Source organism: Mastigoproctus giganteus, chromosome 8 (assembly GCF_048544385.1).
Source record: "Mastigoproctus giganteus isolate SK-2022 chromosome 8, ASM4854438v1, whole genome shotgun sequence".
Lineage (NCBI taxonomy): Eukaryota > Metazoa > Arthropoda > Arachnida > Uropygi > Thelyphonidae > Mastigoproctus > Mastigoproctus giganteus.
The window spans coordinates 17892073-17908394 of NC_143582.1; the positions used below are offsets into that span (position 1 = coordinate 17892073).

The window sequence follows — 16322 nt, forward strand, 5'->3', positions numbered from 1 at the left end:
ATGCATTCCTCATCTGTCCTACAACCCTGACCTCGTATCCGGCAATTTTTTTTTTATTTCCGAAGTTAAAGAAGAAGCTGCAAGATAAATGTTTTCAGGCATCAGAAGAAGTTGTAAAAACATTGGAGACAATTCTCAAATTCTTGTCAAAAAATGGCTTCCACCAGGTTTTTGAAAAATTGCAGAAACAGAGTAAGTGCATTTCATCAAATAGGAACTACTTTGAAAAGACCCATCAAAATATGGATAATTAATAAAGGTATGTTGTAAAAAAAATTATGGTCATTCCTTATTGAACAGCCCTCATATTATGGCTCATGAGTTGAATGTAGGAAATAACTTTGATGTTATTTATTTGGACTTTAGCAGAGTAGTTTACTTTTTGGTCTTACATGAGAGATTGCTCTGTAAGCTGGAACATATTGGATCATTGGGTATGATTCTGAAATTATTATGTGATGTTTGTACAAGAAGAAAATAGTTGTAATTAATAGTTATTCTTCAGAAGGCCTAAGGTCATTCAGAAGGAAACTAAATGTATAAAAGTTCATAATTGATGTTTATCCATTACTTTGGCAAGAATTGAGTGAAATTGGGCAATAATTAGAAATGGGAGCTTTGTCACCTCTTTTAGGAATTGGCTGGAAATGAGCAAATTCCATGAAGGAGGAAAAACGCCAGCTGAGAAGCGACCATGAAGGTGTGATCCGTTATACCTCAGATATACACGGAGGAGAGCTAACATTACCTCTGTACTCTGAAGAGTTATTAATGAGAAAAAAATTGTAAGGGTTTGTTACCTCTCTCTGTAATATAACTGCATTTATTAGTATTAGTAATGGCCATATTGGTACAAGGAGCCCTAAGGCTTATGCTGCACCAGCCAAAAAAAAAAAAAAGTAAAATAATAATAATAATAATAAAATTAAATAATTAATAAAAGAAAAGGAAATAGACAACCTATGCATTTCCCTCCTCCTGTAGATAACTATCCAGCTGACCTTTGAATTTCCACAAACTGCCAGCCTCAACCACTCATGTAGGTAACTTATTCCAGTAATTTATAACTCACTGACTAAAATAAAACTTCCTGTAATCCAGTCTAAACATCTCCCCCCCCCCCGGTAACTTGAATTTATGGCCCTAGTTCTACAATTATTTATAACCGCGAAAATTTCATCCTCATTCATTTTACTTTTGCCTCTCAGAGCCTTAAATACCTCAATCAAGTCTCCTTTAAGGTGCCTAGTTTCCAAGCTGTAGGACTCACATATTCAAAGTCTTTCCTCATATGGATGCCCTTTTTCCAATCTCACCAGGCAAGTTACCCATCTCTGGACCCTTTCAAGAAGCTCGATTTCTTTTTTTAGGTGCAGTCTTCATACTTGAACAAAGTATTCCTAGCGTGGTCTAACAATAGCCTTATATAATAAGATTTCTCTACTAGCATGTGTTTGATAAATCATCGATAGGACACCATCGGCCTTCCTTGCAACCTGTCTGCAATGCTCAGAGAACTTCATGTCTGACCATATCGTATCTCCCAAGTCCCTTTCTTCCACTACTGACTTTAGTTCAACTCCACCAAGTGTATAAGTTGTTTTGAGGTTACTATCTCCCATTTGCTCCAATCAATTAGAGGCAAATTAAAATAACCCTTAATAATACATTCACTCTTACCTGCCCATTCCATTTGCATCTAGAGGATCTCATCATAATCTTCACAATCACCTGGCCTGCAGATTATTCCCACTCTCATTATACCTTTTCTTCCAACTACTCACACCATACAGATTCTGTACTAGCATGCGAAACATCTGAATCCAGGAAAACTTTCATTGCACTCAGGCTACTTTTGATAAGAAGCATGACCCCACCACTCCTTCTATCTGCTCTGTCCTTCCTGAATTCATTGTACATACCTTACTGAAACTCATCATCCCCTATTTCCTGGTGGCATCACGTTTCCGCAATCACTATTATGTTATTATGTCAGTGTTACTCGTCTTAGGATGACCAACAGTTCAAATTTGCTCATTTTATTGACAACACTTCTGACATTACTGTATAAACAGTTAAACCTTAGTGTTCTTGTATAGTTACCCTGACATACCCCTTGCTTCCCTGGCATTAGCTACCCACTCATTTGAAATGTTTCTACCCTCAGAACATCTTGCTAATATGATCTGTTGTGGTAACAAACAAGAACTCTTGAGGTATATGCAAGCGTTACTTTGACCAATATCATCAGATAAATGCATATCTGTATTACCCGTGTCCCCCAAACTAGCAGTTTCCCTGAACCTTTAAGTTATCCCCAATGATACTGGCAAAAACCTTTGCACCATCTTTGTTTAAATGTATCCCGTCTCTACAAAACGGATTCCTTCTACCTACAAGTGTGGGTCAAGCTGATAAAAATTCCCTCCCAAAAGCCTTTAAGTCTTGAGTTAATTCACAAGTCTTTCAGCATGTAATCCCTCCCATCATGTCTGTACAGAATTGCAGACACATAGACACGCTTGCTTGAAATTGAAAAATCACATCTATATACAGTATATATATAGATGTGATGTTTTATCAGTACATCTACATACAAAGCAAATGTGTTACCTTTTTCCAATTTTAGAATGAATATTTTCAATGGGGAATCTTGTATACAAGTAACCCTCATATAACACGGTAGTTTGGTTCCTGCAAAATCTCGTCTAATGCGAAACCATATTATACGGGACTGAGAACCAGTACAGAAAGGTGGGGGGGGGGTTATGTTCTAAAAGCTAACAAAAATACACCATTTTTTTATAACTATTGGAAACTAAAAAATATTTAAGGGCAAAGGCCTCATGCTACAAGGTAGAATGACTAACATGTAGTTTAGTGCAAAAGCATCATTTTAACATCTACCAAAGTACAGCAGGCCCCCGTTATAACGCGGTTCGCTTTACGCTGATTCGCTATAATGCTGTTCTTATATTATAACCCATATCTGACTATAACCCTGTCACAGATCACTATAGCGCTCTTTTACAGATTGCATTTTTGGCATATTTAACAAAATCGTTTCATTTGATGGAGTCGATGGCTTGAAAATGAATAGCAAAACAGCATTAAAACACTTCCCACGCTCAGTGAAATTTTCTCGCACGCTAATTTAATTGTGCAGTACAGTGACTTGTTACGTAGTTCCGAGATCAACATTTAAAAAAATATATCAAGTATATTGCTTGTAATATTTGCGTTATATGCATTTATCTGAAGTCTAGTCATCACTCAGTACAGTATTAGACGTCGTGCGTAACGGACAGTTTACTCGAACATTGTATCATAATTAATGCAACCAACACAGTTACATTTTCGAAGAGTTAATAATGGCCAATAAGAATGAAAAAGCAGCAATGTCTGGGCGCAGTACGAGGACTATAAATAAATGTAAGAAAAAGACTGAATTTGACAATTAAATTGGACGTTTTGAAGCGAGTCGATTCCGGTCAACGACAAGCGGATGTGTGCCATAATTTAGGACTTGCAAGTTTAACTGTAAGAACAATTATAAAAAAATAAAGAATTAATTTAAGCAGCGGGAAAGATAGCTGTTCCACTGCAAGCAACTAGGGCTAGGCCGGCTATTAGGATTGAAATGGAAAGACTTTAACTAATTTTATTGAAGATAATATCCAATGCAGAATTCAGTTAAGTTAAATATTTAAAAAAAAAAAAAAAAAAAAAAAAGAGAGAGAGAGAGAGAGAAAGAGATTAGCTAATATGATGATCTGAAGAAAACTCTCCTAAAAAAAAAAAAAAAAAAAAAAAAAAGAGCCGAAACTTTCAAAAAAGAACTTAAAATTATTTTAAAATTACCGAAACTTTCAAAAAAAGAACTTAAAATTATTTTAAAATTATTGAAGAGGGGTATTATTGATCATGCTGAATTCTGATGGGATCCTTCCACTTGTTCAGATTACGAACCTAAGGGGACATAAATTCAAATTAAGAAAGGACAGATGTAGAATAGATGTGCGGAAATTTGCCTTTACCAGCAGGTGGTTAATTGCTGGAACAAACTTCCATCTGTCGTTGTGGAAGTTGATAGGTTGAATAAATTTAAGGAGGAACTGGACAGGCATTTGGAGGGAATGGTGTGATTTTTTTTTTTTTTTTTTGGCTGATGCTGCATAAGCTCATACACTTGCTTTCTTGCATCACATGCCACTACTACTACTTTATTGTTAGGTGGTAACGCTGCGGGGGATTTAAAATCAATACTCCTTTTAGTTTATTTGGAAGAGGGCCAAAGTTCAACCCAAAATCGACACATTTTTCATGATTTTAATTGGAATTTTAAGTTTAATTTTGATATGTAAGTAGTTACCACATAATTATATACGTATGTAATGCAGAATATTTTATATGTACAAATATTTGAATATTAAATATTTTGACCGACATTTGTGCATCTTTTCACAAAGGCATCATTTTGATGTAGCCATCTACCAAAGTAGTTAAAATGATATTTCATAACCTACATGTTAGTCATTCTACCTCGTAGCATGAGGCCTTTGCCCTTAAATATTTTTTAGTCTATATCACTGCACACCATCAGGCATCTCTCATATTGTGAAGTTATGCTTCATAACTGAGTTGTCACTATTGCAACACCAGGGTACCTGCCCACCCACCGAAGAGAAGCCAACAAGCTTTGAAACAGTGCCGTCTGGGTGGTGGTATCCACTGAGAATAAATAACAGTAGTCTTCTCCACAGGTGAAGTGTTATTTATTTGAGGTAGTACAAAACAATGGCAACTCGTTGTGAAGGCATTCACAATATGAGATATAACCAAAATGATGCTTTTGCACTATAACCTACATGTTAACTATTGGAAACTTAATTTTTATAATAGTAATAACTTAATATTTTAATTTTATTTTTATAATAGTAGTAACTTAAATAGTAAAAACTGAAGAAATGTCTTGCCTTACCAGCTGTGATACTTATGTCAGGTAATATACGTTTATTTAATTTTCTTTCTCTTCATCGCTGCTAAGCACAGTCTCATCTGCAGCACCTAAATTTCATGTACCCTCTGGATGCTTCGAAGTAGCAATTTTTTATGATCTCAAACAAGCACAAGTTTAATAGCACAGGGATCTCCCAACAAAATACAGTGCATCCCCACTTAAATATAAAACACAAATTTTACTTTATTACCTTACCAATTAAAAAATTAAATGATACGTGAAAATCGGAAGAATATTTTCCAGTTAGCAAAATAAAATAAAAAATGTATGCTTACATACATTAATACAGTATGTATTAATACTTAATTAATACGTACTGTAATATGTACATACTAACTAATTGATATTTCTGTTCACTGACTTTTTTTTGGTAAAATTTAAAACAGTAAAAATGATGAGCAAATAATACGCCACACACAAGTTGCAAAAAAACACGATATGCACAAGTTGCAAAAAACATGATACGCACAAGTGAGATACGGAATAATGAGTTTCTGAACATTTATTTATGTTTTTTTGTATGATTAAATATTTCATGAAAGGGGAACATATTTCATCATAATAAGGTGAAAACCCACAGAATTCCAGCTATCAGTACTAGCAAATGCAAGAAGATTGCGTTTATTCCCCGTTTATAATTGATTACACTAACAGAAAAGACCAATAAACTGAAAACTGCAAATTGTTTTTATTGTTTTATGGTAGTGACCTTCAGAAATGTGCTTTGGAAAAATACCATGAAGGTGATAATGACTAGTGAGTCAACAGCAGGGATTCACAAAAAGGAATGGAAACATTGAAATATAATTGCTAACATAATTGCAGGGTTTTCCCAGCACAAAAGTTCAAAAATGCTGTGTTATGCACGATTTCCCACAATTCTCAAACTGTGTTATATAAGTACTGTGTTGTGCGAGGATTGCCGCAATTCTTAAACCGTGTTGTAAAAGTATCATGTTATACAGGGGTTGGTTGCCTGTATATATCTTCTGAAGTTTTATGTTGATTTCTTTGGCATCTTACTGAAAGACATTGTTAGCTTTGCACTACACAGTTACTGATGAAACAATTTAACATAACCAAGAACAGTACTATTATTATATTTCTATTTTGCAATGTAGACTACCACAGCACACAATTTGTGAAATTTAAAAAAAAAACTTGTTTTAATGCAGTTTTGTTATTTTATTTCTTTTTTTTTTTTTTTTTTTTTTTGTGAAAAGAAGACAGAGAAAAATTTGTTTTTGCAAAAAGATGGGGAAACTCTCTCACCAACTGTTACAGTGGTGAGACAGAGAAGAATCAAATTGAGTAAAAAAGATGGATTCTCTGTTGGAAATTTGGAGAGTTTGGCAACCATACGTTTACTATATTTTTAATTACCTATACTTTATTCACTGTTTTTTATTTTTATTTTCTTTATGAATGAATAATGCAAATTACATATAAAGGAGCAATTTTTATATGTGCCACTCTTTGCATCATAATTAAAATGGCCTGCCTGTTTATTTCTCCCCTCCTTATTTTTCTCATGGAAATTATAGTGTTCTTGAAATTAAATCAGCATACCTAAATTTAAAGGTGTAATTTTTCATGATTGTGATAATACTAAAATGCTTTCATGAAAAATTTCTTTCTATGATAATTTAGGTAGTGAGCAATCTATAAAAGACCAACACTGGGAAGTGTGGTTGAGCCGGCTAGGTAAACAGATCGATGCCTTAACTTGCAGTCAGCAGTCTTGGATAGATTATAAGGTAAGGTTGATATTAAGGTTATTTTGAAACTTCTATGTTACATGATTATCAGCCAGTTAAAAAATTAAACAAAAAATGCTGTTACTGGCAACAGCAGTTTTGTTATTAATAACATTGACAATTTTGATTTGTATAATTTGTTTTCTTGTTTATGATGTTTGTTGTTAAGGCAGAAAAAATTTTGCATTTCACCAGCTACATCCCAACTTTTTAAATAAATGGACTGATAAAGGCATACAGTGTCATCCTATCATATATGCTATTGCCTGAGCATATGTAGCAGCACATTTAATGGCATATTCATGTAATTCCTTGGACTAGACAGTAGTCCAAGAGCCTCCCGTGTTTAGCTTGTAAGTTACATGTAGCTCACAGAACTATTCTAAGTGGTCCGCAGTCATCTGAATTATTTCCTCAAACTGCTTAAGTTTACCTACAGGTTACTCTCTTCTAAATGAGAAAGAAAAAATCTGTTATAGCTTTCAGTAGAAGTGAGTGGAGGGTGAAGTTCATAGGATGAACACTGTTATAATACAGTAAATAGCAGTTCTAAGAAATAAGAGAGAGATTGATATTTTAAAAAGTCCAAGAATGCTGTAATCATATGAATCAAAGTTTAAGTAAAAGATTTTTTACAATAATTTTCAGTGAAAATTTATATAATAACCCATATTTTTTGGGAGATTGTCAAATATTTAGAATTTTAAATATGGTTAACAGTCAACAAAAGGTTGGGGGCCACTACAGTAAGCAAGATATAATAACTTATTTTCAGCTATTGCAAGCTTCAGTACAGACAGGAAAGGAAGCTAAAGATTTTAATGTAAAGCAATTGATATATTATCTTAAAGCCTTATTTAAAGAAAATAAGTTAAAAACAGTGATCTTTCAATAAAGGATAAGCATTTAAATTGGAATGAGGATTAAGTTCCAGTGGAGGAAAGGAAGATTAGAAAATGAAAAGGTCATCTAACTTGCCATTTCATTTGCTTCCTTCCTAGGCAAATGAAATAGCCTGTGACATGCTGAAGCACAGACCTATAAGAAGAGTTATGGTATCTTAGCAGAGTCGTTAAAGGCTTGCCATGGAAAAAGTGGATGATATCAGAAAAATCACAAGAAGCATGGTTATAAATGTTCATGCCACAGGAGCACACAGGTAGTTGTTAAAGTTCACCCCCTATATCAATGCAGGCAGTGTTTAGGGTCTTCGGTTGGTGGCTGCTGTAGAGCAAAAACCTACAATTCTCGCTAGAAGATACACTACAACCAGGACTGTAGATATTTGGCCAACTATGTACACAAAAATTGGAAGACTGTGTTACAAACAGCCCTAAATCAATTTCCATCAGCACAGCATTCAGAAAGCATGAAACAATTGGGACAACTGTATTGCAATTTGAAAGTTTCTTGTATGTGAGCAGAACAAGCAAACAGATTTGCTTGTTCTGCTTGCACACAACAGACTTGGAAATGTGATAAGATGAATTGCAGTCACATTGTTTAGCACTGGCAGATGCACAAAGATGTGGAGGAAGCACTTTGCCCTTGTGCAGGCTGCTAGTTATACTCATATATAAACTGTTTTAGTAGTATAGCAATAGTCCTCTCATTGCAGGCAAGCAGGAGGTTAGCTGTCACTTGGAGGATATATAGGAATATTCTTATAGACCAAGTTCATCCCACAATAATAATGTACCCAGAAGAAAAATGCATGGGATGCATATAAATTATCAATCGACTCAGAAGCCTATGGCAGATATAAGCTAGTCTGTAATCAGGTGACAAAGGAGGTTAGGCAGGCGAAGGCAGATTACGAGAAATCCTTGGCAAAAAATGCTAACAAAAACAGCAAGGATTTCTTTACTTATATAAACTCTAAAAGGAAGGGGATGAATCTGATTGGTCCACTTGACATTGATGGTTCGACTGTTGATGATCCTGCTCAAATAGCAAACAAACTGAATGAGTATTTTGCATCTACATTCACACATGAGGAATTATTAAGGTTAGAAAATGGCAGAAGGTTATCAAATTGTAGCAGGATACTTAATGATTTTGTAATAACTGAAAACAAAGTGGAGGAGAAATTGTTGAAGTTAAACATAAGAAAAGCACCTGGGGTGGATGGGATCTATCCAGTTATATTGAAGGAGGCAGCAAAGCAACTAAGCAAACACTTAGCCATAATTATGAGAGCGTCCTTGGATTCAGGGGAGGTTCCCACAGACTGGAGATGTGCAAATGTATCCCCAGTTCACAAAGGGGAATCGAAGGGTGACATGAGTAATTAGAGATCAGTTAGTTTAACTTCTGTTCCGGGTAAAATAATGGAGTCACTGGTTAAAGATGCATTGCAGGATCATCTAGACAAGACTGCAGCAATAATTCAGACACAGCATGGGTTTGTTAAAGGAAAGTCTTGTCTGACAAATTTGATAGGATATTATGATGTGGTTACAAAGGAACTGGATGCAAAAAATAATTTTGATATCATATATTTGGATTTCAGGAAAGCTTTTGACACTGTTGCGCATGGAAGACTATTGTACAAATTGGAGCAGAATGGTATTAAGGGTAAGTTGCTACAATGGATAAAAGGATGGTTAAGTGGGAGAAGATAGAGGGTGGTAATCAATGGGTGCTGCTCTTCTTGGACTAATGTTATTAGTGGAGTCCCACAGAGTTTGGTGTTAGGTCCACTGTTGTTTTGTATATTTATCAATGATATTGATGAAGGTATATCAGGCTTAATGTCGAAGTTTGCAGATGATACAAAGGTTGGCAGGGTTGTTAATGTCAGTAATGGCAGTGTGCTACTGCAACAGGATCTAGATAATTTGGGCAGATGGGCTAAGAAGTGGCAACTGAAGTTTAACCTTGACAAATGCAAAGTACTGCATATGGGTAGAAGTAACCCCAGAGAAACGTACCAACTGTGTGGTACTACACTTAAGGTGGTAGAAAATGAAAAAGACCTGGGAGTAATTGTGCAGTCAGATATGAAGTTTTCTGAGCAATGTAGACAGGCTGCCAAGGCAGGTCATGGGGTTTTGTCAATAATATATAGGAATTTTGCTAGCAGGAAAAAGGAGGTGATTATCCCACTCTGTATGGCAATGGTCAGGCCACGCCTTGAGTACTGCGTACAGGTCTGGAGGCCTCATTTTAGGAAGGATGTAGATTTACTTGAGCGTGTACAGAGAAGGGCAACAAGATTGGTGAGGGGAATGAAGGGATCCTCTTACCAAAAGAGGCTTAAGTTCTGCAAATTGCAGTGGCTGGAGACTAGGCACCTGCGCGGTGATCTGATTGAGGTATATAAGGCCTTGAATGGGTTTAGCACGCTGAATTCTGATGGGATCCTTCCACTTGTTCAGATTACGAATCTAAGGGGGCATAAATTCAAATTAAGAAAAGACAGATGTAGAATAGATGTGCGGAAATTTGCCTTTAGCCAGTGGGTGGTTAATTGCTGGAACAAACTTCCATCTGTCATTGTGGAAGTTGATAGGTTGAATAAATTTAAGGAGGAACTGGACATGCATTTGGAGGGAATGGTGTGATTTTTTTTTTTTTTTTTTTGGCTTGATGCTGCATAAGCTCATACACTTGCTTTCTTGCATCACATGCCACTGCTACTACTACTTCCAAGATAGCAATGGCATGGCTCACAGCAGCACAGTGACTAGACATTAATCCCATGAAGATCTATGAGATCATCTAGTACAGTGCATCCAAGATAAGGCTTAGCACTCAACAATGGATCTAATGGTCATTCTTGAGCTGGAATGGAATAACACTTCCACAGATGCCTGTGCACTCCTAACTGAATTTGTGCCACAGAGGGATTGACTCTCATTGCTATTAAAGTTGGATCTACATTCTGTTAGGTGTGTTCTTATATTTTAGTAGGGGAATACAAAATACAAGGCTGAGAATGACTGAATAAGGAGCACCACTGATACATTATTGACACATTGTTGTAATCTAAAGCACATTTCTCAATCTTTTTTATATTGCAAACCACCTAAACTGTAAAAAAAAAAAAATATATATATATATATACACACACACACACACACACGCACACACAGGTAAACCTCAATATATGCGTTTTCGATCAATGCGTGTTTCGGTTAATACGGTCACAAACATTTGTACTAAATTTCGAATAGTGCAGCTGATTATGAAACAAAAAAAATTTTAACAATTCAAAAAAAAGACTCCTGGAAACTGTCATCCATAAACAATGTTGCCAGATTGTGCTTCTGCTGCTCCACTATCGTACCATAAGCCCAGTTTGGCTTAGACAACCATCCAAAGCAGTCTCTTCCCATTACTGTATTTTACACTAAGTAATAATTAATATTTTGTAAAAGTTCACACCATGTCCAAAAGGAAAAGTGATGTATCAGTGGAATTTGATAAGAAGAAACATAAAGTTATATTACTCTGGATACGAAACATGACATTATTAAACGTTTGATAATGCACTAGGAACAGAAGTCTTATTTTGATTGAAATGGAGAATCTTTTAATAACTTGGCTGGAAGATTGCAATCAAAAACGGATTCCAATTGGTACCAACAGCATAATGGTAAAAGCACTTAGCCTGTTTTCATCACTCAAAGAAAACAAATTCAAAAGGGATACAATGATATTTTCTGCCAGCAGAGGGTGGTTTGAAAAGTTTAAAGCTTAAACTGGAATGTATAATGTCAAGTTAACAGGGGAAGCAGCAAGTGCCGATAAAGATGGAACTCCAAATTTCCTGCATGTTTTAAAAAAATAATTGAGGAAAATAATTACGATGACCTCCAAATTTTTAACATTGATGAAACTGGCCTTTATTAGAAGAAAATGCCGTCTAGAACTTTCTTAGCTAAAAAAGAAGAATCGCAAAGTTACAAAGTCTCCAAGGATCGCTTAACTCTTTTGTTGGGAATAAATGATGAAAGCAATTTCAAATTGAAACCTATACTTATTTATCATTCGCTAAATCCAAGGGCTTTAAGAGGTTGCAATAAAGCATAATTTCCTCTAATTTGGCAGACAAATAAAAAGTCACGGGACACACATTTTTTTTTGAAGACTGGTTTTAGAGTTATTTTTGTCCAGCAGTCGAAGCCCATTGCAAGCAAAATAATCTTATGTTTAAAGCCCTCTTAGTTCTTGACAATGCCCCTGTCCATCCTACTGTGCTGAACAACAGTGTGAAAATGTAAAAGTAGCATTTTTACCTACGAATACTACGTCTTTGCTACAGCCAGTGGACCAGGGCATAATTTCAACTTTCAAGGCCTATTATCTATGAAGAACTTTTGCGCAAGCAGTGCAAGCTACGACGGGGAAAGGTGCAATTTCATTGACTGAATTTTGGAAGAATTTTAACATTAGGCAAGGTATTGAAAATATTTATGAGTCATGGCAAGCAGTTACGGCTAGTACAATGAGGGCTGTGTGGAAATATTTTCTGCCTTACTGCGCAAACGAATTTTGTGACTTCAAAAATCGAGTTGATGCTGTTATTGAAGAAATTAGGGTCATTGGAAAGGATCTTGGCTTTGAATATGTTGATTCACATTCACTGACAGATCTTATAGAATTGGAGTAGCAGCATGCCTACGATGAGAAAGAAGCAATTGTGACTGAAGGAGAGAAGTGTGTCTCTGAGGAAATTTCATTAAAGGAACTTGAGCGAATATTTAAAAATTTGGAAACTGTTAAACAACAAATTATGGATTTAGATTTGAATGTGGAAAGAAGCATACTAGTTCGCCAAACCCTAGAAAATGGAATTAGCTGCTATCGTAAATTTTATGAAGAGAAAAAGAAGGCTACAACTATTCAAATTACACTAGAAAAATATGTTTCTAGAAAGTAGCATATCCATTTTTCACCAATATACGCCATATACAAATGACCTTATATCTTGAAGTTTTTGCCCTAATTGTAGCCATGTCTACTTTACTTACTGCATCATCTCACATTGTGGATTCTTGTATGTGTAAGCTATGGCCTTATATAACTTTCATAGCTTGAGGCTTTTGCCCTAGACATAACTGTGTCCACTATTTGTATTGTAATGGAACTTGACTGGTCATAACTATTTGTGGCATGTTATGACCTGTCACATAATAACAGGTATCACTTAAAGTTATTAATATTTCTTACCAAATTTTCAAATATAATTGTAATTTATTTACTGCTATCACATAAGTACAACTTTTAACATAAAATAATCAAAATTTTCAAAAATCTGACGCAATAGGAGTATTTTAAAGTAATCAGATAGAAAATGTGCATTAAAAGAAAAAGGTAGTACTTTAACAGAAAAAAATATGTTGTTAACAGTGTAATAGATACTTTACACATTTGCAAGAGCACCTAAAAAGGGTACAAGTTAGATTTATGAACATTAAAATCACCAAGGAAAGTGACTTTGCTTTTACAAAAGGTTAGAATTCAGAAAATTAAAATTTCATAAAAGAAAGTAAGAAGAGTTCAGAATACATTGCTCTTGTGATTGATATGGCTGTTTTTCCTTTTGAAAACCCAGTGTTCCATTGAGGGTAATGTGCAACCACACCTGAGGCTGACTGACTTAGCCATGGGTAAGCTTGTTCCATTAGTTTGGCTTTTCATGATTCTTTAAGTTAAAAGTTTAGAGGCATAAGAAATAACAAAATTTTTAGATGCAGTGTATGTGGAAAAGTGTATTCAATTCTTTTACAAACAGACTGAAGTTACATACTGAAGCTTCAGTAGCAGTCCTCACTTACAACTATGCAAATTGGATTCCTTCCAGCCATAAGATTAGAAAGTATGGCAGCAAGATTATTCCCTAGTGGGACACTGACCATTTAGATATGTAGAAATCAATTCTCTTCATAGAACTATGAAGAAAACATGAATAGCATTGTTAGGTCTCTGAATCCATTTGCATCTGTCATTGAGGCTAGACACATTTTTTTCATGGTTCCATATTTTTTATTTGTCTTTCAGTTTATGTCCATAGAGAAGACAGAGATTCTTTGGACTTTGTCTTCTTAATCTTTGATATATTAATAGTATTTTTGACATAGGTGTTTTTCAGTTGATAACTTTTAAAATTATACATGGTACATTGAAAAAATTCCTGAAAATGCATCCAAAAGCCCTAAAAGATGAATGGGTGCAAAACATATCACATCATACTCATTATTCCCATTAAAAATAATGTTTTGACATGTTTAGAACATCCACCAAATATGTCTCACCTTGCGACTTTTTTTTTTTTTTTTTCCCCTTTTTACAAGAATAATAAGAATTCCTGAAGGGATATCATTTCTGAGATATTAAATGGTCTTTGTTGTAAAGTACAAAGGTACTGGTGTAACCAAAGCACAGATTCTCTGCAGTGGAAGCACTAAAGATGGTGGTGTAAAATGGCTTTTTGGAAAGTTTCAAGCAGCTTTAAAATTACTGGCAAAAATGTGTTACCACTCAAGGACACTACTTTGAAGGATATGTTTAAAGTTATGCACACCTCACACATTTTCAAAAAGGTCATTCAGAGTTTTCTTTTTGTATGGGCTGCATAATGTATATAGCTAAAATATGTTTAATATGTTCATCATGTAAAAGTTTTGGTAACTTCATGTATATTGATTTATATATATTTTTTTTTAAATGCATATTTTTGAGTAACAGTATGTCTAAAAGTGATTTAAATTGCCTTTTGTTCTTCTTCTCTCAACAGACATTAACTCTTGACACAGTAACTGTAACATCTCTCTGTGTGGTGGAGAATTATATATGGCTAGGCGATTCACGAGCTCGGATTCATATCTATAGGTAAGTATTTAAGAACATGTAGCTATCATTTAACAAATGAAGGCGCCTCCGTAGCCAGGTGGGAAGGAGCACCAGTGCGTAGCACATGCTCCTTGATTAGACCGGGGTTCGAGCCCGTCACCACCAAATACGGAGGATGCGGAAAGGTCAGAGAATGACCACCGGAGCAATATGGCCTTAGTTGCTAATGCTCCTAAAAAAAAAACCAAATAACAAATAATTAACAAATGATTAAAGCACACATATTAAATAAATTCTCACCTAATAACTAAGTAACTGCTCACAGAAGCAGTTGTAAGAGAAAATGGATATTATAAGGGGGTAGGAAACCGTGCTCTAAGTCTGTCTTCATCTATTATATACATCTGGCCCTTCTATAATGGACAATATATGTTCTGAAAAAACAGCATGTAGTAGAAATATATATGATAGAATGTACATTTTCATATAATAGTTGGGTATAGGTTCCATAAAAGCCATAAATTATCATTACTTACTCTATTTTCACACTTGTAGTATCAAATGATGCAAGAAAGCAAGCTCGTATAGCATCAGCCAAAAAAAAAAAAAAAAACCACTAAACACTTCTCTCATCCATACCCTCGAAGAATTTGTCTAGTTCCTAGTTCCTCCTTGAATATATTCAAACCCATCCTTCCTCGACTTAAATTTATGCCCTCTGATGTGTGTAGTCTCAGCAAAAGGGAAGAATGCCATTCACATTTAGCTTACCCAATCCATTCAAAGCCTTAAACACCTCAATCAGATCATCCCACAGGTGCCTAGTCTCCAGAAGCTGCAATTTGCAGAACCGAAGCCTTTCTAGGCAAGCACACCCTTTTGTTCCCTTCACCAATCTGGTTGCCCTTCTCTGCACCCATTCTAGCAGAGCTACATCCTTCCTAAAGTGAGGCCTCCAGACCTGCATACAATACTCAAAGTACTGCTTAACCATGGCCTTGTACAATGGGATAATCACCTCCTTATCCCTGCTAGCAAAATTTCTGTATATCATTTACAAAACCCATGAGCTGTTCTGGCAGCATGTCTACACTGCTCAGAGAATTTCTTATCTGACTGCACAGATCTTTTTCATTCTCCATTTCCCTGATTGTAGTACCACATAGTTGATAAGTTACTCTGGGATTATTGCTACCCATATGCAGTACCTTGCATTTGTCAATGTTAAGCTTCAACTGCTATTTCTCAACTCATTGATCCAGTTTTCCTAGATCTTGTTGCAATAGCTCATCCCGATTACTGTTGTTAACTACCCTGCTAACCTTTGTATCTGCAAACTTAGATATTAAGCCTGATGTACCATGCGGCACCTCCATATTATAGGTGGTAGATGATTTTCATCAACCGGTGAAATACCACCACTTTGCTTATTGGAGGCTTGAAGTGGTGAAACCCATGTTTAGTCTCTAGAGCAAAGTTTCCGGCATCCCCTTCCCCCCCATACTTCTCCTTCAACCCATGCATGGTACTAAGTACTATAGGTTTTGATACCTTTCATGTTTGGGGTTTTTCATAAAAAAAAAAAAAAAAAAAAAAAATAGCCAGGTGGGAAGGAGCAGCAAGTGCATAGCACACGCTTCTTGATTAGACCGGGGTTCAAGCCCGTCATCACCAAATACGGAGGATGCGGAAAGGTCAGGGAATGACCACCGCATATCCCGGAGCAGTATGGCCTTAGTTGCTAA

The 16322-nt window shown here is 35.5% G+C and overlaps 1 protein-coding gene across 1 annotated transcript in view; it reads left to right on the forward strand.

Annotated features, from left to right (window-relative positions):
- Lrrk (Leucine-rich repeat kinase) overlaps nucleotides 1-16322 on the forward strand; it is a 431475-nt gene that overhangs the window by 369914 nt on the left and 45239 nt on the right. The window contains exons 29-30 of the mRNA XM_090380151.1: nucleotides 6692-6777; nucleotides 14522-14616. Of these exons, the coding sequence (XP_090236277.1) occupies nucleotides 6692-6777; nucleotides 14522-14616 (181 nt within the window). The remainder of the gene's footprint in view (nucleotides 1-6691; nucleotides 6778-14521; nucleotides 14617-16322) is intronic.